Source organism: Crocuta crocuta, unplaced genomic scaffold (assembly GCF_008692635.1).
Source record: "Crocuta crocuta isolate KB4526 unplaced genomic scaffold, BGI_CrCroc_1.0 scaffold128, whole genome shotgun sequence".
Taxonomy (NCBI): Eukaryota; Metazoa; Chordata; class Mammalia; order Carnivora; family Hyaenidae; genus Crocuta; species Crocuta crocuta.
The window spans coordinates 870,439-894,518 of NW_027532232.1; the positions used below are offsets into that span (position 1 = coordinate 870,439).

The window sequence follows — 24,080 nt, forward strand, 5'->3', positions numbered from 1 at the left end:
CCCCCCCACTCCTCCCCTACCCCCACTCTCTCTCTCAAAAAGAAATAAAGATTAAAAAAAAAAGAAATGAAAAAGAAGAATAAAATAAGGGGCACATGGGTGGTGCAGTCAGTTGAACAACTGAATCTGACTCTGGATTTTGGCTCAGGTCATGATTTCAGGGTTGTGGGATCAAGACCCGTGTTGGTCTCCATGCTGACCGTGGAGCCTGCTTAAGATTCTCTCTCTCTCTCTCTCTCTGACCCTCTCCCCTGCTTGTGCTCTCTCCCTCAGAAAAAGAAAGGAAGGAAGGAAGGAAGGAAGGAAAGAAGAATAAAGAAAGAAAGAAGGAAAGAAAAAAGAAAGGAAAAGAAACAAAACAATACTAATAAAATGAGAACCATGGTCTTCAGAGTGAAGGGAAGAAGAGAGAAGAGCCAGGAGGGCTACCCTGGTCCCCAGTGTGTACCCCTTGCAGACAGGATGCTCCCCGGGAGGAGCCAACCCCCTACGGGATAAGTTTTAACTTGCCTACATCTCACCCCTCACTGAAAAGTCAGGTCCAGCCTCATAGGCTTCACTCTCTGGACAAGAGCCCAGAGGTCATCGATCAGGGGCGGTGACTTAAGAAAAAAGTCCTGATAGGTCATAGCTGCAAAACAAAAGGAAACTATGTCTGTGAGACATGACGTTTGGAGGAAACTAAGGCACAGAGAACTGTCACTGGGGAGAACCAAGTCAAGACAGAGGTGACAGAAAAAATAGCCAGACTGGTTTCCCAGGCAGCCCCGGCACCTCTGACTAAATTGCCCACCCCTATAGGCAGCTGGGATTAGCAGGGATCAGCAAGTTCGGCCCAAGGATCAGAAGTTTACTAACTTTGCTCCCCTCTAGAAATCATAGGCCTCCTCGCACCCTGGACTGTATTTTTCCTTCCCAGCTTAGAAATAGAGACAGTTCTAGTTTAAAGTTTGTGATTTACTGCACTTCCCATTCTTTTAATTATTATTATGATTAAGTTTATTTATTTATTTTGAGGGAGAGAGAGAGAGAACAAGTGGGGGGGGGGCAGAGGGAAGGAGAGACAGAATCCCAAGCAGGCTCCATGCTCAGCGTGGAGCCCGATGCGGGGCTCGATCCTACGACCCTGGGATCATGACTTGAGAGGAAATCAAGAGTCAAGACTTTCCACCACTGAGCCACCCAGGTGTCCCATGCCCTTCCCATTCTTAACCTCTCACTGAGCTTATGACACTTGCTAGGCCTGCCCTTATGCACCTGAATTCCTAATTCTGATTTCCTCATTGCTTACCACACCTTACACGCAGCTGAGAGTAGGCTGGAGGCTGCTGAACTGTTTACGGCTTAACCCTTCAGAGTAATAATGACTGAAGCAGCTCACTCTGAACACAGAGATGCTTCGGGACTTTACTGGAGAAGACGCCCTTCTGCCTTAATGATATTCTCTCCTGGTCTCCTTCCAACACCTGGTAGGCGTGGTCAGCCACGCTCAGTGGTGCAGTCAATGCACATGGTAATCTGGAAATGGTCTAACCCACTTAGCTATTTGGGTTTATCGATCATGGCATTCCCAAGAGCAAAACAGCCGGAGAGCCTAGTAAGATTCTACTTGGCCTATATCCCATGGAAACCCCTGGAGAAATAAGTGGGGCTGGGGAGGGCGTGGTGGTTTGATTAAACAATCAAACAAACAAAAAACCCAAGAATCTGTGTCCCTCTAGGTGAGGGATTCTTACTGTGTGTGTGTGGCAGCCCCTTAGAACATGGTGGCATTCTTTCAAGTCTATGGAGAGGCATAAAGATAGACACCCCCTCCCCCCAAAAAACGTGGCCTCCGAGACCAACAGAACTAAGGTTTCCCAGAAGAATCAGAGGGAAAAAATTAATATTACAGGCATGAGAAAACACACAGGCCCGGGACACGACACGTGGACACCCCCACGTCCGGGGAAGAGCACAGAAGCAACGCATAAGGTAAGGCACAGCGTCAAACTAAAAGGACCTTTTCAACCACAGAAGCAAACACATCCTACAGGGAGGAAGGGCATGGCCTGGCTGTGCGGAGGTGCGTGTTTCTAGGCCCCGAGAGATGGAGACAGGTGGACACGGAGGAAGAGAAACTGACGCTGAGGCCCGAAGTCAAGCGCACACACGCGCAGGGAAACGCGGGCGTTCGCAGGCACAGATCGGCCGAAAGATAAACAGCCGCAGAGAAGCGGAAGGTCGCCAGGGTCCCGCGGCAGCCTTCGGTGNCAGCCGGGGCCGGGCTCCGGAAATGGGGGGGGAGGGCACATAGGCAGAGTTCGGGGTGTGTGACTGAGTACCCTGGTCAGAAGAAGGAAGCTGGAGGAAATGCCCTTGCCTGAAAAATTTGCTTCCGGCCTGCTCTCAGCCTTGGAAGGGAGCACCCGGACCCCAGGTGTTCCCCGGGCTGGTAATCGGGGCTCCCCCTTCAGAGTCTCGGCCCTGGGGAAACCTAACCCCCACAGTAAGAAAAAACTGAGGTTCCCTTTGTGGCCCTTTCCCCTACCCAGAGGTGCTTTGTTGACTTCTTTCTCTTACCCAGGCCTGGGCCTTCCTTCATTTACCTTCCTAGGGATTCGCACACTGTGTACGTCTAAGTACACGCCTCTCCTCTGTTCCACGAAGCGCCTGAACCTGTAGAAATGACTCCCTGCCCTGCCCCCACCCTGTCTCCCCATATATTCCAAGTACTTCCAAAGCTTCTGTTAATGGTGACTTTGCATTCTGAAGTTGGGGAGGTGAGATGGGGGGCTGGGGTGGGCGTGCTGGATCAGTGCTCCTCCTGAGCATCATTTAGGGTTGCCTTTCAGCAGGGCTGCCCTAGGGGACCTAGTCCTGATGCCGCGGGATTTTCAGACCTCAGGCCCTCTCCCCTTCCTGGATCTTGGATTCCCAAGACAGATTTGCCTTCCCGTCTACCTAGAAGTGAACTCTGGCCAGGACTCTTGTCAGATTGAGGGGGAAGGGTGTGTCACACAGACCAGGGAGAGAGGGTGACTTTCTTTTCCAGTTTCTTCCCTCCTTTGCTCCCGGGCTTCCATCCTTGGCCTCCTCCAGGTAAACAGCTCTGAACGTGGCCTCTTTCTTAGACTTGCCATTTTAGCTATACCTGGAGCATGAGAGAGCTCCTGGCCCAGGCCCTAGTGAAGTGGGGGTCATTTGTTAACCAATCTGGGTTAACAGAAACCGAAGACATGTCTAGTGAGGGGGCTTTGGGGGGCTGGGGAGGAGGAAGGATGGGGGTATCAATTCTAAGAGAGAATCTTCTGCAGGAGGATTGCGTGTTATTATCCTGGTGGGGAGGAGAGGGGGGTCAGGAGGTATGCAGAGGAATCCCTCTTAAAAGAATACAGTAATTCGAAATATAGTAGGAGTCCTCTTATATCAGGGGACCCCAGAGGGTATGGCCTCCCGTAACATAGTTTGTCTGAGGTTGTCTGTGGCCACATTAAGCATGGTGTCTGTAGGATAGACGGGAACGTGTCATTCGTGGTGTGTGGAATGGTCACAATGCAGTGTGGACAAGAATGGGGGTCACTCACAGGATCATGGGTTGAACAGGAGCAGTGTTGCTGAAGTGTCAGTTGGTGTAGACTCAAAACAGGTGACTTGCAGCATCTGGTGTAGACAGGGATGAGTCACTGTGTGTGTAGAGTGAGCAGGAGCTGGTCATTTATAGTGTCTGCAAGGTGGACCAGAACAAGGTCACCCTCACGGTCTATGTTAGGGACACGCAGAGGGCGCTCACTCTCATGTTATCCATGTGGGTGGCAAAGGGCCACGCATGGATTTGTGGGGCATATGTCATTTGCCACTAAATGATGTTCTGGGTAAGCCCGTGAGGTCTACAAGACAGTGAGTGATGTGGTGTTTTCAAACATCAGGAAACAGATAAGAGATGTTTATTACAGTTTTCATCGGGATGGCTGGGCTTTCCTCAAATGGATAGAAAACAGATGTTAGCAGCTAGTGGTCCAGAAAGCTGCTCTTATTTTAATATCTCTGGGCCATTGAAGGCAATAATGTCAAAGAGTGAATAAACACATATATTTGTATGGAGGTCTTATTTTCTAAATCAAAATGAGAACATTTTGATTTGCGAGATATTTTCCTAAGGTGAGCCGGAGTATAGACAATATCGTGTAAATTCAGTAGTGTTGTAATCTCAAGAGTATTGCAGTGATTTGTGGTGTAAGTCAGATTCATGTATTCTTGAACCTGACACTACAAAATCCAGGAAGCACGGTCCTGAAAAATACACATGGCACTCAACATCAGTTCAAAGACCAAGCAGTATGGTAGGGAGGAGGGAATGTTTTTGAAATACAATTCTGTCCGGCGATTAGAAATGGACAAGACCTAAGGTGTTGAGGGGCTCCAAAGGAGACACTGAGCTCTGTCACTGTATTAATGGAGTGACACAGGGCTTTGTCTTGAAAGAAGTTGCGTGTGGAGGGGGGTCAGCAGATGCAAAATGTCTCAGGTCTAGAGGAAGACCAGTTAGCCATGAGGCGATGATCCCACAGCTTACCGGTGCTCAGATAAGTAGTGATTAGTCCCCCCCCCGCCCCCAGGGAGATGAGGAGGAAACTAACATAATGGGCAATCCAAAAAGCCTCTCTCCTGATGCCTTTATGCCAGCGGAACCGTGGTTTGTCGATTTCCCTTAGCTTTCTTACATTGTACTTTGTCGCACCTGGTTGCAGTACGACGGTGTCTGGGATAGGGGACACAGGGTATGTTTTTCCTCTGTGATAAACGGTGGCTGATCGGGCGACCACCAGTATTTCCAAGTGGATAGAGGGAGTGTTAGGCATAGTGTCAGTGGGCTTGTAGGAGACAGACATTTGTAGGAGACAGACATGCATCGTGTCACTTGAACGGAAGAGGTCTGTGCAGCACAGGGTCTGACCAGAGCAGGAAGACACACGTGTATGTGGAGGCTGCCCGTTTTCAAGACCAGAGAGTGTGTATGGGGTTGGGGCCAGGACAGTACAGAGGTGGGGGAGAGAGACTTCAGGCTTGCTCACACAGTCTCCTTAGGCAGGTAGGGGCCAAGTTTCACAAAGTGTTTACCGCGAGCACCTCTAGTATTTAGTGTGTGGTTGCGAGCATTGGGTCACGTCACAGTATCATCCATAGTGATTATAGTATTTTGTACTTAGGTCTAGAAATAGGGAGCAAATCACGCACCATGTCAGTTAACTGGAAAAGGACGTAAAAGTTCTACACAAGTATGCTGGTGTGAGACATGGCTCTGTGCCCCAGATAGATGCTATTTGTGCTTCTGGGGTGGCCAGGAGCCTGTCGCATACTACATCTGCGGGGTGGCTGGGGGCCTGGCTGTTTGGTAATATCAGGCTCTATTGCATAGACACGGGCTCTATTGCATCTGCAAGGACGGCTTACGGAACTGTGTGCGCATGTGGAGGGGTGTCCGTGCAAGCGTGTGGATGCACGTGCAGTATCTCAACGGGACAGCAGGCAGTTTGGGTGGTGGGCTCCCACTTTAAGCCTAGAGAAGGCAGGGAATGTGCGGGTCCGGGGGCAGCTGGGGGTGCCCTAGGCCCCTGGGATCTTCTGTAGGCCTACCTGCTGGCTTTTCCAGCTGGACTTGGGGTTGCTTCTCGCAGACTTGGCGTCGGGAGACTTTGGTTTGAGTTCACCTGTACCATTTGCTTAAGAAGCCTGAACAAGTGTCTAGGTTATGTCCTTCACTTTCCTCATCTGCACGCGTCTCTTGTGTGTCTCTAAAAATCCTTCCAGCTCCTGAATCCCACGTTTCTTTTCTTCTCTCTCTCTCCTCAGCAGTAAATACAATCCCTAACACTTCTGTGACCCTTAAAGCGGATACTGTACTTTTTAATGTTATGTGATCTTCATTAGAACTCCTTGCAAGGAACGAATTTAAGCCATTTCAAAAGATAAGAAAATGGGCATTCCAGTAAATTGCACGATTCCTACAACGGTCTGAAATTACGACGAGCAGAACTAGCAAGATACGTAAGAGACAGAACTAAAAATTGAGCAACGTTCTTTTCACTCTGTTTTCTTGCTTTCTTCATCTATGCAATAAATGTTTGTTGCGAGCAAAGGAAGCTGCAGGCAGAGACTGAGCAGCGAGCATGGCAGTGTTTGTGCCCTGCTGAGGTTCGTGTGCTAGCCTGGAAAATAGACTTGAACTAGGTAATTACAAGTGCAGTGAGTGTGAGAGAAGGAAGGGGCCCGCTGGGACAGAAGAGGGTGCCGGGCACATGGGGAGGCCCACAGCACAGGTGTAGGGGGCTAGGAGAGTGCTGGCAGCGGATGAGGGTGCTGTAGGGGAGGCAGAGGCCAGGCGGGGAGGGCGTATAATCCAGGCTGAGTGTCTGGGGTTCATTGCATTGGCCACCGGAGAATTTAAAGTGGGGCTTTTTAGGATCACTCCCATGCAGAGTGAAGAAGGCCTTGGAAACAGGGCATGAAAACTCAGTGGCCAGGCTGTGCCCCCGGTGCAGTGGCCTGGGTGACAGGGGCCAGTAGTGCAGATGGAGAGATGTGCACAGACTTGAGGGATGTGTAGGAGGTGGGGTCAACAGGACTTGGCAACAGGTGTGATATGGTGCAGGTGGGGCCAGGAGGGAAACGAGAATCTTTTTCTGTAATTGAAAACCATTTCCTGAGTGGGCCGGGTATTGTGCTAAGTGGAGACAGTCGAGCAAGACAGATGTAGCTCTTGATCTCGTGACGCTTACCCCCTGTTGTTTGGGATAGATGATAAATCGAGACACACACCGAATTGTAACTGTACAAATGCTCCCGAGGGGAAGGGATGTGAACAGTCGCTGGTGAGCGGTGTGGAAAGGAGTACAGTGACCTGGTCAGAGGACTGGGAAATCTTCTGAGGTTAAATCAGGAGAATGTAGTCTCATGAATGACAAGGAAGAGTACTTTCTCATGTCAGATGTGTCCAGTACCGACGAGAGCCACGACATTGACGGTTGTGGGGCGGTGGCTAGAGTGGTACCAGTGAGGCATGGATGGAGGCGGTGAGGCGTGAGGAGGTGAGGACCACACGTATGAACAGTTCCTTTTACAGTTAGATGAGAAAGCCAGGGCCATGCTTCAGTCGTGGGATGGCTCTGACCGAGACGGAGGTGTGAGAAGAAGGGAAAATCCATGGCATCAGAAGCCAGGCTGAAGTACGTGGCGCCTAAGTACAGGGATGCCTCTTGTGCTTTCAGAGCGAGAAGCAGGAAGAGTGGAAGGAGCCATATGCCGTGTGCTCTGAATCACAAGGACCTGAAGCAGCTCCTCTCTCCATCGGTTTCTAAATTCTTTGCGAGGTAGGGGATGTTGTATTCTTTTGGGGGTGAGATGACAGGTGGGAAGGGCAGTCTTCTGAGAAGTGATGGGAGGAGGTTATAAGGTTGTCGGGAGCAGCCGGGAGGAAGATGGTGGTGGGTACCCCGGTGTCATGGACCTGGCTGGAGGGGGCGGCCCCTGTGTCAGCTCCGGTTCTAATCTACTAATCTACTAAGTCTAGTTATTTATCATTCCGCTTTACAACAGCTGCTTCTGTAATTGAATACGACATCGTTAATGAGGTATAAGGCTCTGCCAGCCACTCCAGAAGAAAACAAGATGAGTAAAATCCAGACTGTGCCTAGGGAGAGCCCACTACACTCGAGTACCTTGGACTCGCTGGCTATGATTGCCAGACCTATTTTAATCCAATCAGCAGCTCTGGAGGAAGATTCCGCCTTCAGACTCGGCTTCTCTGGGCTGTTTGGCTTAGGGCGTGTCACTCACCGTGTCTGGGAGTTATAGGGGACTGAGTCATGCTTGGTATCCAGAGAATAGACAGGGAGAGACAGTGTGACCTAATGCAATATAGAGAGTAATGACACTGGGAGTACTTGGTGCCCTTTGACAACGGTCTCACGCTCTAATTTAATCACTTATAGTCTGTCTCCTCCAGGAGGACACAGTCCTTCTCTGTCTTGTTCACTGAATGTCCCGCACTTAAATATTGGTAAATATTTATTAGATGAATAAATAAATAAGCCTGTATACGTTTTATAGAGGGCTTTGCTTAATTTGTTGAGTATCTTTTGCCTCAAAGAATGACTCGAAGCGGAACCCCAGAAAAGTACACTCTTGTTCTTTATGCTCTGTTCTTTTGATAGGTAGAAGCGGAAAGGGTGATAGACATTTTGTGGTTTATTCCTCTCTAGGGCTTCGCCCTGATGCAGGCTGAGGAGCCCCCACTCAGGGCCTCGACCCCCGTCCCTGCCGTAGCAGAGCTCAGCGTTACCCCTAAAGCTCTCAGGGGAAGCAGTCCGCCTGCTGCCTGGGGGCCCGAAGGTCGCAAAGGCTAGGCGCCATCCCGTCCCGGGGCAGAGCGACGCGGACTCTCGCAGACCCAGCAGAGAGCCCTCGGGGATGCGAGCAGCGGTGCGGCTGAGAGCATGACCTCTTTCCCCAAGGAAGCCTCTGCGGGTGTGGAGACCAACCAGGAGGGCGCCGGGGAGCCCCGGGACGCTCCGGAGCATCAGGAGGCAGCGCCGGAGAGCCTGGAGGGCGGCCGGCCGAGGACCCGGGCTCCCCCACAGCTCGGGGCCCGCCCTGCGCAGGATGGACAGCTAGACGTGGTCCCAATGTCCGGCGAGCTGGGCGGCCGAGTGGGGATGGAATGTAGACCGGAGCTCACCTCTTTGATTTGGGGAACCGAACGTGCAGAGGAGGAGGAAGCTTTTCCAGATTTGGAAACCTCCGCTCAGCCCAGATTTGGAGCTGCCTGTGAAGGGCATCGTGCGGAGAACGGCCAGGCTGGGGGCTCCGGCAGGCAGGGGGAAGAGCTGCCGTCTATGGGGGCGTCTATGGGGGCGCCAGAAGGTCAAGGGGGAGGGGGACTCGAGGGGCTGGAGGAGCAGGGACCAGCGCTAGTGGATGTGGGCCCCCGGGAGGGAGGGACTGGCGGGCAGGCTGGGCATTTCGGGGAGCAGGGACAACCGGGCGAGCAGGTGAGTGGTACAGAGGGAGAACACGGGCAAACACAGGGCCACATCCAAGGTGATGTGAGGCTCGCAAAACAAAGAGAAAGAAAGGGGCTTTGTGGGGAATTCGCAGGTCTGCGCTGTGGTGAGGAGGAGAGGAAGCCTCCGGGTCAGCGAGGCCTACAGCAGGGAGAGGAGGGGAGGGGGGCGGTGGGGGGACCCCAGGAGGGGAGCGGGCATGCTCAGTATGAGCAGAACCAAAGCCTGGTGGGGAGATCAGGGAAAGTAACCGGAAGGCAAGAAGGTCAAGGTCTCCAGGGGCAAGTGATGCCAGGGGAGGGGCAGGTGGAGGAGGCGGGGTCAAGTGAGGAGGAGCCGGGGAGTTGGGATGGGGACCCGCTGTGGGCAGAGGGCGGAGAAGAGAGTAGTGGAGAGGGGGGAGCACATGATGGTCCTTCCGCACTGGCTCTGGTAGCCCCCGAGGTCTCTTCTCGCGGTGACTTGTTTCTAGCCGCCTGTTACCCCATGACCAGTATTCCTGGGACTCAGAGGGGGCCTAGGGCTGAGGAGCTGTCCCCTGTAGCTCTGGCTCCCACACCGGACACAGCGTCCTGCCGGCCTGTTTCTTTACCAGGCTCTTCTCCTGCTGGGGAGTCACCTGACCAAGGAGCGGCTCAGGATCACCAGCAGGAGGGATCGGAGCCTGGGAAGGGGACAGTGCTCAGCGTGGGGACCCAGATGGCCTCTGCCAGCACATCTGGGACTCCTCCGAGGACACTGCGTTCAGCTCCTTCCAGTCCCGCTGAAGGTTCCCCCGGCACAACTACATCATCATCTCCCAGCTCCCCACTTGCCTCCTCCCGGAGGGAGCCGTCTCTTGCTGCACATTCTCTAGAAACCTCCAGAGCATCTCTTTGGACCAACAGTACATCTCACGGTGGGGCTTTGGAGACGCCCTCTGCTGCCCTCCGTGGCTTCCCCTCTGCAGAGGCCACCGTGGAACTCTCCACCAGCTCCAACTGGGCCAGCCCGCAGAGCCCCCCCGGCTACACTCCAGGGGCTGTCCAGCACCTAAGGAGCAACTCCTTCCCGGGCTCTCATAGGACTGAGCCGACTCCGGACCTGCTGGGAAGATATTCCTTCTCCCATTCAGAGTTGCCTCAGAGGCCCCCCAAACCTCCCATCTATGGTTCTGTGGCGCCAAGAAGGGACAGGGGAGGTGGTAGGGACCACCACAGGATCGTTCCAGAATCCCCTAGCTCCTTATCCACTCTGGGGCAAGACTCTCAAGAATTCACTTCAAATCCAGACATGCCCAGCAGTCTCCACGGCAGCCAGCCATGGGGCTCCCCACACACTTCAGCCTTTTCCCCAGGGTCTCCTGCCTATGGCTCTTCCCCACCCCTTGTCTCTGTAGATATGCGGATCCATGAACCTCTGCCCCCTCCGCCCCCGGAGAAGAGGCACGTCCATCCCTCCGCGGTGGAGAGAGACGGCCATCTCCATGCAGGGGTTCCCACGCTGAAGCGGTGTGCCCATCCTCTTCCACTGGCCCCAGGTTTGGGGCTACATGGCCCCCCCAAAGGCCCACTTCCCCCAGTTCCTGACCCCCTTGTGGCGAGGCAGCACCGACCTCTGCCCTCTACCCCAGACACACCCCACCCTACTCAGACCTTGTCCCGCAAACTGAGATACAACAAGCCATTACCCCCAACCCCTGATTTGTCCCAGCCCCACCATCCTGTTTCTTCTAATAGCGCAAGGATCTACAGGCCTCTACCCCCTGTCCCTATTATGGATCCCCCCACTGAACCACCTCCATTACCCCCAAAGTCCAGGGGGAGGAGCAGGAGCACTCAGGGAGGACTCATGAATTCAGGGGGTCAGGGCAAGCCAAGGCCTGTCTGTCAAGAGTGGGCAGTCTCCACTCCCCATTCTGTTGGACGTACCTCCTGGCCCCCAGCCACGGGTCGATCAGGAGACTCTTTGGCTTCCACCGGCAGGAATAAGAGCGAAGCATCCCCTGGCATGGCTTTCAGCAACATGGCGACCCTTCTGAATCCCTCTTCCCCAACCACACCCTGGAGTCTGGAGCTCCAGGGGCCTGCCTCTGAACCAGGGCCCTCAGAAGAGTCTGAGGCCCCTACCAGAGGATCTTTGAGAAGAACAGCCCCTCAGGAAGGAGCCAATGGCCTGAGGCGGCTGGACCTAGGCCAAGCCAGGCAGCCAGACAGACTCAGCCATCCGCATCTGGAGAAGGCATCCAGCTGGCCCCATAGGCGGGACCCGGGGAGACCACCGGAGGGCGGCAAGGGGCCGGCTGCAGACCCTGGCGAGGGGTCCAGCAAGCACAAGGGCTGGAATCGGCAAGGCCTGCGCAGACCTTCCATCTTGCCTGAGGGCTCTTCAGGTGAGCAAGGATCAGGGCTCATGGTTACACTGGCGTGGGACCACGCTCTCTCCGGCTCTTACCAGCTCATCTTCTGTCCCCGGGGCTTCTGGTCCTCCGCTCTGGTGCCTTCACTCATCACACATCCAACCTCAACACGGAGTGTGGTGGTGCTCACTGGAGCACCCTGCCTTCTCCTTCCCTTCTATCTCTGTCACTGGCCATCGTGTTCTTTTATTGGGTCTGCTTTTCCCAGCTCTTCTGCTACCAACAGCTGCTTGATGTCCTCCTAGTAGTAGAGAAGACCCCCTCTTCTGGTCTTCTGATACCAGGGACAAGGACACGTCTGGCAGTAGTGCCCTCGAATGCTTTCTACTTGGGCACTGTTCTCCCAGCAGAGCGCTTGCATCCCCTCGGATGCCGACATCTCCTACGTCGGGTCTTCCCTTCTTTGGCGGTCTGAGTGCCCCTCGAAAATCCCAGTTATGTCACCATTTTCATTTTCAGATACGAGAGGTCCAGCCGTAGACAAGTCCCCTGGCCCTACAGACACCATCGTTTTCCGGTGAGTCTTCTTTTCTCACAGACAGACTGGTGCTGTCTTTTCTTAGGATGCTGAGCTTTCCATTCGTTGGCGAGGGTCCTGGGACCCTGCGTCTTCCAGGGATGGGGAGGGGAAGAGGCATGCAGCCGGATTCCAGGGTAGGGGCGTCTTTTATCCACCTGGCTCTGCCAGCGGGGTCTGAATCTCCCATCCTCCTAGCTGGCCCTTGAGCCACGAACTAACCCCCCATAAAAGTTCGATGTGGCTTCCGATAAAGCTCCGAACTACCTGAACACGGGTCAGGCTACGGCTTGCCTCTTGAGGGGACCCAGCCCCGACACCCCAGCACACGTGCCAGAAATCGGAGACGATCTCAGCTACGGTCACCTGGGCCTCCTCTGCGTCGGTAGCCAGTGAGCACCCCAGAGCGCTTCTTGCCTCCGCAGGGAGAAGAAACCAAAGGAGGCGGTGGGAGGCTTTTCAAGACGCTGCTCGAAGCTCATCAACTCCTGTGAGTACTTTGAAACTGAACTCTAGACCCCGCGGCTTTGTGCCCGAGAACCGAGCGCACGGCTGCCCACGGTGGGGCGGGGACGTGTACAGGGACAGAGAATTGCCGGGAGGGCCAGCAGTTTGCCGGCTGTCTCTCGGCCTCAGCAGCCCCGTCTCTCTCCTTCCCTCCCTCTGCCGTGCTTCCTCGCCCCTGCAGCTCATCTGCTTTACCAGGAGTACAGCGATGTGGTTCTGAACAAGGAGATTCAGAGCCAGCAGCGGCCGGACAGCCTGGGCGAGGCACCCGGGCCCGCCTCCCCCCGGCAGCCCCGGAGGGCCCTGGTCTCCTCCGAGTCCTACCTGCAGCGCCTGTCGGTGGCCTCCAGCGGCTCCCTCTGGCAGGAAATCCCTGTGGTTCGCAATAGCACTGTGCTGCTCTCCATGACCCACGAAGACCAAAAACTGCAAGAGGTACCCAGCAGGGCGCGGTCAGGGCCGGGGGTGCGCGGACAGGAGGGAGAGCAGAGTGTCTCATTTCCCACCCACCACCACCACCACGAGCAGCAAGAATGGGCTGTCCCCGCCACACACTCCCCACGTGCTCCTGCACACCACGGCTGTCACTCCTCTCCGCCCTGATGCATCCGAATTGCGCTCTGAACCTGCCCGCTGGCTCTCCTCCCCAATTGCACTTGGCACGGGCCACTTCCTCCTTCTCGTTATTTCGGGCTCATACGAAGTGACCGTGCCTCTGAATTTGTTGGAAGGAATGTGGAATTAATCCCTTCTCTGCTGCTTCAGGCTAGACCTAACTAGACCTAAAATTTCCCTCTTCAACCGGGGTTCCACATGGCACTGACGGCTTTCTCTTCTACCGAGGCCCTTCTGCAGTGGCTTTTTGCTGAGTCCTTGGTAGCTGCCCTGTGGTCTACTGGTCTCCCAGAGGCTTTGGAAGGAGCATCAGTCTCGGCTCGGTCCTTACACCCAGTGCCAAGGCTGTTTGGTGTTTATTACCATTAATAGGTTTTACGTGGAGAACTTCTCTTAATAGTGAACCTGAAACATGGGTTAGAACCTTCCTTCCCAGGAAGACAATGGAAAGGTGTCACAGAATCACGTTTATGTGCTTGGGTTCTGGAGTACATGACCCGGTTGTGAAGCCCACTTCTCCGCTTGCTGGCTCTTGAACTTTGGCTAGATCACTTGATCTTTCTAACCCTCTGTTTTCTCATTCATAAAACTGGATCACAAATAGTCAGTGGAAGAACCACAAAAGGTAAGTGCCTAGTACATAGTAATCACTCGCAAAATGTTTTCTACTGTGCTTTAATTTCAAGTCAGGCCAACCTAGGTTCGAATCCTGGCTTCACCACGTACTGGCTGTGTGACTGCAAGTTCTACAACTTCACTAAATCTCAGTTTCCTCCTCTAAAACTTGAGGATAGTGATGTCTGCCTTTCAGGGCTGCTGTGTGGTTTTGTTGAAATATCCATATCTAGCGTTTAGCATGATGCCTGGTGCATAGCTTGATACATATCACGGCCATACTCTCCCACTCTCAGGGGTGCGAAGGAGTAAAATGTTGGCCAGAAGGATTATATGTAAACAAGTCAAACAGAGGCAGCTATAAATGTTTAGGTTTTTTGAAGTCTGGTTTGGGGGTCTTGTACTGACCTCAACTTGTAAAGCACACAGACAATCTGTAGAAAATCAGTGATCCGCCCAATACTTACAGACCGAACAACAGGAGACCAGAACCTTCGCTCTCTTTCCTCTATGCTTGTATGCACACTGTCCTTTCATAAAATAGCCCTTCTGGGGTCTACGAAGTGCTTGCACCAACCCCGTTTCTGGTGACTGTCACAACGTCTTTGTGACGTGGGGGTAACTGTACACTACACAAAAAGACAAGAAGCTCTGAGGGTCCGTGAGGTTGTATGAGCCACTCAAGGTCATAGAGTCCGTGCATGTTGGAGCCAGGACTCAAATGAACGTTCACCGTCCCGGTTCAGTGCTGTTGTGTGTGCGGGTCATCACCCAAGTGTGTGTGTCTCTGCCTTTTCTGTGCGTGGATCTAGCTCGAAGCTGCATGCTTGGATGAAGAGGGTGGGTGTGGGTGGCCCAGCAGGAGGAAGGCGGCCATGAGCCATTGCGCCCCCTGCTGGAAACTCCAAACAAGTTCTCACGCGCTGGACCTTCTCCATTGAACCACAACAGCACCAACTTGTTCTCAAATATCCTGCTCCCATTTTCCCCTCAAACCCCAAATCACCTTCATCCCCTAAATCTGTTCCTCTTTCAAAGTCCTCTGGCTCAGTGAGTGAGTCCACCATTCATTCAGTTCCCAAACTCCCAAACTGAGACATTAGCCATGACTCTGTCCGCCCTTCCAGTCCCTGTTTCTAGCAAAGAACCAAGTTCTTCCAAATCTCGCTCCTAAATAGTTATGCAACTGGCCTACCTCTCCCATCCCTGTGGCCCTTCAGGCCTCCGTCTCCCAATGACAGCTTCCCAACATGGCCCTGTGTCCCTTCTATTGTTTTCTCCGCATTTTCTCCGCATATTTCTCAGAAATAGCCTTTACAAAACCCAAATCGGATCAAGTTATTTCCCTACATAAAGCCTCTTTTAATCTTCCCATTGTCATAAGTTCAGACCATTTTACCTTGTTTCCATAGTGCCCCAGACGACACCCCCATTCGCCTCTCCAGCTCCAGCCACCACTTTAGTATAAATACTTAGTTCCCCAAGTCACTCGATTTATTTAAGCTTCTTGAAAGTATCTTTTTCATACCTTTACGGGCTTGGACACATTCTTCCCTCGGCCTCAAATGCTCTGTCCCTCTGCTCCTGATACTCGGTCAGGCTCTGATGTGACTGTGAGCTGTCAGATCTGCCCATTCCCTGCTTTGCCCCTAGGACCTTATGCAGTGGCTAGCAAATACCAGGGACTCAGTATGATTTTATTTTATCTTATTTTATTTTAATGTTTATTTATTCTTGAGAGAGAGTATGTGCAGGGAGGGCTAGAAAGAAAAGGCGACAAAGGATCCGAAGCGGGCTCTGTGGTGACAGCAGCAAGCCTGACGTGGGTCTTGAACCTGCGAACCATGAGGTCATGACCTGAGCTGAAGTCAGACGCTCATCCCACTGAGCCACCCGGGCGCCCCTCTCGGTGACTGTTTTTAATTAATCTCCTCTCAAACCCTCCAGGCCAAATTCGAGCTGATTGTCTCAGAGGCCTCGTACCTGCGCAGCCTGCACGTAGCCGTGGATCATTTCCAGCTCTCAGCCCCGCTGCGGGCCACCCTTTCCAACCAGGAATACCAGTGGCTCTTCTCTCGTTTACAGGACGTGCGCGACGTCAGCACCACGTGAGCGTCCTCTTCTCCCAACTCCGCCTCAGTATCTCTAGCCTGTAAACCGTCAGTTGGGTATTTTCTCTCTCTCAGAAACCCTCTCCCTGCTCCCTCTGCGATTCCCAGTGCTGTGGGAATGGGGAGAGCAGAGAAGAGGAGAATTGTGCGGGCGGGTAGACCCATGAACGAGTAAACAGATGAATGAGAGTCGCTTCCCAGGTTGAGGGGATGCCCTGGGTTAGGATATGGGCAACAGTAAAGGTCAGAGAGCCAGAACAGAAGCCAAAGAAGAACCAGAAATGGGGTATAAGGAGCAGAGGGTTAGGCCAGGGGCAAGCTGGGGATTGCCTTGGAGAGAACTCTGGAGCACCTCAGGAGCACCGAGCCACGGACAGCCAGTAGAAGTTAACTGACTAATAGAAAGAAGGAGTAGAGTCAAGGTCTCGGAGGGGTCCGCCAGCTGCTAAAGTGAGGCCCCGAGTCTCAGGAGCCTTGTGTGAATACCGCACAGGTTCCTTTCAGACCTGGAGGAGAACTTCGAGAACAACATCTTCACCTTCCAAGTGTGCGATGTGGTCCTGAACCACGCCCCCAACTTCCGCCGGGTCTACCTGCCTTACGTCACCAACCAGACCTACCAGGAGCGCACCTTCCAAGTCCTGCTGTGAGGCCTGATCCCTATTCGGTCCCCACGCGAGCCCCGCAGTGACCTCGCTGNCCTGCCTGGGAAGCCCCCACGGGTCGGCCTCTAGCGTGGAACCATCTTGCTCACACTATCCCAGTCTCTGCCCTTACTTCTGCGCGCCTTCTGCTCTGGCATATTTCTGGGACACCCAAATGCTTACTTCAATCTCCATGATAGATTGTTCTTTTTTTTAAAAATTTTTTTTTATGGTTTATTTATTTCTGAGAGAGAGAGAGACCGCGGGAGCAGGGGAGGGACAGAGAGAGAAGGAGACACAGAATCTGAAACAGGCTCCAGGCTCTGAGCTGGCAGCACAGAGCCTGATGCGGGGCTCCAACCCATGAACCGTGAGATCATGACCTGAGCCAAAGTCAGACGCTTAACCGACTGAGCCACCCAGGCGCCCCTCCATGATATGTTGTTAACTGAAAACGGGTGGACACAGAACTGTGGGTATTGTAGCACATTGCCTGTGGATACAGATCCGTGCACGCATTTGTCGTGTCTACATGGAGACGGCCTGGAAGGGCACATGAGAAAGGTCGGACAGGGATTGCCTTTGGGGAAGACGTGCGTTCGGGAACGGGGCCTGTGAGGGAGAACCAGTCAGTGTAAGCCTTTATGAAGGCCACATGTGGTATTTAAATCATCCAGTGTTTCATCAAGTCTTCATCCAATCTTGTCAACACAATATGAAATTGACTCCAAATACAGGGCCAAAGTCTCCCACCAAAATACAAATGTAAAATAAACATTCCGCATTCAAATCCCACCTCAGAACAGATCCCATCCTTACTTCTCTCGAAGAGAAGGAAAGTCCCTTATCCACGTACTAATTGTAGTCCAGCAGCCCTGTTTTTACCCCACTTCCACCTCCGAGCAGACCCCACCTAGTTCTTCTCGCTATTCCTCCACATGGCTCCAACGGCTCCTGTATGTCTCTGGTTATAATCAGAGACAGAACAGATGTCAGAACCATCCAAATCCACAGCGTACCGTTCCCTGCCGTGTTCCTGCACATGCCTTGACTGGGCTCTTCCAATTCTCCGGCAGTTCAGGCTTCTAGGGCTGAGCTTTGTTGTGTAGTCACTCTCCTGGGTTGGCTCGTAGGCACCTTCCATTTGCCTGATGCGTGGACGTGGGAACTGCACCGCAGCGGACAGCGGTGGGTTGGGGGCTCTGGGAGGAACCGGCTAAGTGGGTGGGCGATGAACAGGAAGGATGATGTGGAAGCGGTGAGCGTCAGTGGCGGAACCCATGACGAAGAGGCACGGTGAGGCGGGCGGGACCGAGGAAGCCTCTCGCTCGCCCTGTCTGTGACACGCTGCCTTTTCTGTCTCCCCCACCCTGTAGATATTCCCGCTCATATCGCAGTCGCGCTGGCTGGTGAAGAGCGGAGAGCTGACAGCCCTCGAGTTCAGTCTCTCCCCAGGGCTGCGAAGGAAACTGAACACGCGGCCAGTCCACCTGCATCTCTTCAATGACTGTCTGTTGCTGTCACGGCCCCGAGAGTCAGTGATGAGAATGGGAGGGAAGAGGGGCGGCCAAGAGGGTGGCCCTGAAAGGGACAGAAAAGGGTCATGTTCCTGGAGGAGCCCTTCTCAATTGCTCAGCCCATGGAGTGCAGGTCATGGACTAGGGAAGAGAAAGAAAGATCCAAAGCAAAAAAAAAAGGGGATCCCACCAAATTACATCACAAGGTCACGTGGCAGGGCCTGGCCTGTGTTACAGACACAGCGCAAAAGGTAGCAAACAAGCTCCACGCATTCTCGAATTCATTTATTTGTTTGGGCTAGACTCAGCCTACTGGTCTAGTGGCTCTTAGCCAATTCCAGATCCTAACTTTTGGTCCTAAGGGCTTTAGAAAATTTATATTGATTCTGTCTCTTCAACTCTTTAAAGTGGGAAAGTATTCATTGTACTAGACATGTGGTTTCCCAAATCGGTGACAGATCCCGGGGGACTCCGGAGCTACCATCCTGGGAGCCAGGTAGCCCCGTCCCATGGTTTTCGTGAGGATTTGCGAGCTGCAAAGGACAGGGATTTTAAATCCAAAGACAGGAGGGTGGGTGAAGTGTAGCAACTGCAGAAGCAGGTTGAAAAGGCTCATGTTTTGCAGGGGTAGCCGATTCCTGGTATTTGACCATGCTCCCTTCTCCTCCATCCGAGGGGAAAAGTGTGAAATGAAGCTACACGGACCCCACAAAAACCTCTTCCGGCTCTTTCTGCTGCACAACGCACAGGGCACCCAGGCTGAGTTCCTCTTCAGCACAGAGACCCAGTGAGATGGGGCTGGGCAGAGGAGCTGGGGGAGGGAGGGAGGGAAGGAGGGAGGGCAGCCTGGGGAGAAAGTGGGGCGGAGACGGAAACTGGGTCCAGAATACAGCCATCGCGCTATGTAGCCCGCTCCGGACCAGGGAGCATCCAAGGAGAAATCCAAGTCCGAACTCTTTGAGCTAATCAACAACTTGCAAGAGATGGGGCGGGAAGGGGCGCAGACTTGCCACCAAGGTTTAGCATCTATTTTGTGTTCTTCCTCCAAGAAGGACAAAGTGAGCGAGACAACAGAGAAGAGGTGGGCTGGTATGGAGTAACTAAAGAATTGAATTACTGACGTCCACGAGCCCATGTGTATCAGCCAGAAACTCTTCAGTGCCCAAGGCTGGTGGACATAATCTGTGAATAAGACAAGCACTGGGGTGTCTTTAGCTTTCCCCCCTCCCACTTCCCAACACAGGCCTCTGTTGAGCAGAAATCCATAGTGTCGAGAACTGTGATTTGCTCATCCTTTTAGTAATAATAGTAATACATTCACACACACATACATTTTGGAGAGAATTAAAAAATAATACCTATAGAATGTAGCAACAGTGCCCAGAATAATGAACAAACTATAAGATCGTGGCTGTGGCTGCTGTTATAAGAGATACAAGAAGCCTCTTCTTTAAATGGTTTGACATGATGCCAAATGGTCTGAGGATCCCTATGTTGTAGATACTTTTCAGTTTTGTCTCTTGGAAGACATGTCCAGGCGGAATCAACCATACCCGTCTTCACTTATGGAACAGAGGGGCTGGTAGAGGGGTGTGTATGCAAAATGTTCCCACAGTCAGGTAATCAGATCCAGAGTCGTGTTCTTTGTTTAGTATCTGGGGAAGCATCTTCCTGGAATAGAAATAGTGTCAGCTGTCAATTACTCCAGTGTTTTTGGAAGCAGGGGCTAAGATAATGCAAAATCCTTCAGATCATTACAAAATCAGTTTGGGTTATATTGCATGACCAAAACAAAAAATATAGTACAGATATCTCCCTGACCTAATTATGAGTACCAAAGAATTTTCATCTCTGAAGTATTTGGTGGAAGGGAGGTGGGCAGTAGAGTGTTGAGAATTCTGCAGAGTGATAGCGGGAATCCAAACGAAGATGGACACCTTTCTTAGTACAAAATGGAACACCTCATGTGTCTAATTGACAGTTGACATTATGTCCCCACTTGGAAGATATGCTATTAAGAGGGTAAGCCTGGAAAGAGAAGGAGACAAATAAAGGGTGACAAAACACATTAACACACAGTTCAAGATCTTATATTTCCAGCCAAGCAAAATCCCATTGGCTTTTGTATTCAATGTCTTTGAACTAGACAATGCTTCGAACCAGACCAGTCTTTCCCACAGTCATTTCCCTACCCCATTCCTTGGCCTTTGTCCTCTACCCCCGAGCTGGGGCTGAAGCAGCTGACCTTGCTTTGTTTTCTCAGAAGTGAAAAGCTTCGATGGATCTCAGCCTTGGCCATGCCCAGAGAGGAGTTGGACCTTCTAGAGTGTTATGGTGAGCGAGGGTATAAAAGACAGGAAAATAGCAGGGCTGGAAGTCCCTTTTGGATGCAGGACTTTAGGAGGCTGGGTGGTAACTCTGAGAACCTTCCATTTATTGCTTTTATCCAGAATTTCAGAGTGGAAGTCTGGCCACTGGAGCTTAAGCAGCGGAGATGATCCAACTAAAGCTACTCACCACCATGGCACCTCTTCCACTCCCAGATTATCTTCTCCCTCGGGCAATAATTGGCTCTTTTTTAATACTTGCCCTCATCAATCTATCCTGCTATTATTTTGCCTAGATTTTACCTGCCTAAAGGTCTTGGGGAAATGGAGAAATAGTGGGATTGGAATAGGAGTTGGAGAAGGGTAGCAACCCAGGAGATCTGTCTTTTTTTTTTTTTTTTAATATTTTTATTTATTTCTAGGAGAGAGAGAGAGAGACAGAGTGAGCAGGGGAGGGTCAGAGAGAGAGGGAGACACAGACTCTGAAATAGGCTCCAGGCTCTGAGCTGGCAGTCAGCACAGAGCCCGACGCGGGGCTCGAACCCACGAACCGCGAGATCATGACCTAAGCGAGAGTCGGACGCTTAACCGACTAAGCCACCCAGGCGCCCCAACCCAGGAGATCTGTCTTAACCACACCCTCTCCTGTAAAGAATGACCTGAGCTCACCACCCTTAGCCCGGGCTTCCCGATAGCCACAGACATATATGCACATTATGAACGTGTCTTGCATTCATGTGAAGACTGGATTTCTGGGTCTCCTAGAAGCCCCATAGTTGTCCTCCAGCGAGAATTCCCTAACTGGTATCCAGAGGGGAACTGAACACAAAGGAACGCTGGTGACTCAAAAGAACAAACAAATACAAAGAACCTCAAAAAAGGAAGTAGGAGAACAGAGGTTGTAAACCGAGTTCTATTACCTTGTTCACTGTGTGGGCCCATCTGCTGGCCTTCAGCCCCCCAGCTGGAAGGAAGGCAAGATGCTTCTTCCTCCTTCACTGTGGTCTTATGAATGGCAGATGGAGATAAGCTCTAGAAAGTAAGGTGCAGATCGGGGTACCTGGGTAGCTCAGTCAGTTGAGCATCCAACTTTAGCTCTGATCATGATCTCACGGTTTGAGGCTTTGAGCCCTGCATCGGGCTCACTGCTGTCAGCACAGAGTCCGCTTCGGATCCTCACCCCTCCCACCCCTTCTCTTTCTCTCTCTCAAAAATTAGTAAATATTAAAAAGAAAAGGAAAGCAAATGAAGTACAGATAATAATGCAGCCTACTGTTTGTTTTCTGAGAGAACCGGTACAGTGCGGTAAAGGAGAAAGAGTAAGATTGGAGGCTAACGGGTCTGAAGACCTCTGAGGCTTGTGACCTTGAGCTTGAAAACTATGGACATTTCCTCTGGTTCACAAAAATACCGAAATACAGAAAATCCAGAATTTCCTGAGGAATCATCTTGATCAACCCAGTCGTTTACAAGTGGGGAAACCAAAGCTGAGGACATGTGCCTCACTTAGATCGTAGCTGGGGCCCCACGGGCTGCATCTCTTCCTATGCCCTGTCTGGTACTGTGAAGCAAATGGAGAATGAGTCACAGCCTCAGATTTTACAATCTAGCTGGGGAGACAGAACGCGTACGTAAAGCAATTAGATAAGAGATACATGGTGTGGCCTAGACAATTAGTGTTAACGGCGTTCAGAATCCATGGAGGACTGAAGAGTCGGGGCAAGTTACAGAGGGAAGGTGGGTCTCTAGCAGAATCTGAGTACTTGTAATAATGAGTCACTGGAGATTGTCACAGTGGACTTCTCAATTTCGTCTTCCCCCAGAGAAAGAGACTTTTTGACTCATTTCAGTTTCAGTGTTTACATTTCCTTATCAGCCATTTTGTTTCCTGGTAGAGGATGAAGATTCTTCTGACTGTCTCCCTTGTCTGTAATTTCTCAAGCCCAGACTTTATCCTGAGTCCTCACATCCCTCCCCTGTAATTTCTCCCCTGGTCCAGCCATTTGCCTTTCCTAACCTCTTTTCACCCTCTTCTCTTCCAAAGACTCCCCACAAGTACAGTGCCTTCGAGCTTACAAACCCCGAGAGAATGACGAGTTGGCACTAGAGAAGGCAGACGTGGTGATGGTGACTCAGCAGAGCAGCGATGGTAAGAGGGAGAGCCCATGAGTAAGCTGGGCTTTGGGGGCGGCGGGGACACGATAGGTAGATGTATTCATTTCCTAGGGCTGCATAACAAAGTAGGATGACTTAAGGCAATAGAAGTGTATTCCCTCATGGTTCTGGAAGCCAGAAATCCAAAGTCAAAGTGTTGGGAGGGCCGTACTCCATCTGAAGCCTCTCAGGGAAGATCCTTCCTTGCCTCTTCTGGGTTCTGGTGCCTCCAGATATTCCTTGGCTTATGGCAGTATAATTCCCATCTCTACCTCTGTCTTCCTTCTGTGCGTGTGTGTCCATCCACATTTCTCTCTTTTTGTAAGGATACCAGTTGTATGAAATTAATGGCCCACTTTACTCAGTATGGCCTTATCTTAACTTTACTCATTACACCCGCAACGGCCCTATTCACAAACAGGGTCATATCCTGAGCCACAGGGGGTTAGAACTTCAACATATATTTTGGGGAAAGGAGTTCAACACATGAGAGTAGAGAACGCTCAGGAGTAGGCAGCTGTAGACCTTGCAGACCTAGAGCAGGCAGGGTTAACATACTGGGAGGCTGGATTTCCCGATGCCGGGGCCTCTCCGGTCCTTTCAGCCTTACTGTTCAGAAAAGTCTGGGGGAATTATTGTGAGTCTGTCCTGGGTAATTCTTCTTCCCACCCATCTTGTGCCTCTAGGCTGGCTGGAGGGCATGAGACTCTCAGATGGGGAGCGAGGCTGGTTCCCTGTGCAACAAGTGGAGTTCATTTCCAGCCCAGAGGTCCGTGCTCGGAACCTGCAGGAAGCTCATCGAGTCAAGACTGCGAAACTACAGCTGGTGGAACAACAGACCTAGCTCTTCTCTGGGGGGAGCCCCCTGAGCATGAAGACATGGTGTTCCCGGAAAGGGCTGGCCCCGGAACCCTGCGACAGAGGCCTTCTGTGGACCAAGAACTAGACCTTCTGAAAACTCAAGAACAAAAATCCAGCTACCAGTTGCTAGTCCCAAACCTTTTGTTGTGCTTTGGGCTTGGTGGAGGGATTTTGAAGGACTTTGCACTGGACTCGGAGAAACTTTTCTCCTAAGAAAAGGGAGAAATGGGGCCTAAGCCGAGGAACTTTACCTCTACTACCGTATAGTACTTAAACATTCTGTTTCCGGAGTACAGATTCAGGGCTGACCAAAGTTTCCATTGTAGCTACAAGTTAAACAGAATCTGACCTCAGTTCACTGGGGAGGGATGTTTAATGGGGATTAACACATCACATGAGAGGATCAACGACCTTCAAGGTACCTTCCAACTCTAGAGATTTTCCCTAATTATTGGTGTGAGGTCAGGGCATGCATCTCTGGGATCTATGTCTGTTGGTGGCAATGTGAGGGTAGTAGTCTCTCACTTTAATAAACTTGGCACTTCTCTGAGTGTTTTCTTCTCAGACTCCTGAGCTCTGAATAGCATTTGGAACATGGAATTCCACGAGGATTCCAGGCCATTTGATTTAGGTGCCATGAAAGACCAAGGTGGTGCCTAGATCAGGGCAGATGCCAACTCTTGCCTTATGATTTCTAAGAGTTTGGGCAGCTTTTCTGTTTGTTACAGCCTCAGAGGTTGTACAAGGAATTTAAAAGGAATTGATGAGTGATG

The 24,080-nt window shown here is 51.9% G+C and overlaps 1 protein-coding gene across 1 annotated transcript; it reads left to right on the plus strand.

Moving 5' to 3' along the window:
- The first annotated feature begins 7,267 nt into the window (after positions 1-7,267).
- On the plus strand, positions 7,268-23,864 carry ARHGEF5 (Rho guanine nucleotide exchange factor 5). The gene is given in 15 exon segments (XM_077778039.1): positions 7,268-7,349; positions 8,241-11,412; positions 11,899-11,956; positions 12,382-12,446; positions 12,645-12,898; positions 15,641-15,801; positions 16,298-16,450; positions 16,954-17,082; positions 17,279-17,463; positions 17,582-17,706; positions 17,825-17,982; positions 18,591-18,752; positions 20,229-20,299; positions 22,337-22,441; positions 23,133-23,864. Coding segments are annotated over 14 exon segments (4,944 nt in total). The 5' UTR covers positions 7,268-7,349; positions 8,241-8,252; the 3' UTR covers positions 23,291-23,864.
- Positions 23,865-24,080: the final 216 nt, after the last annotated feature.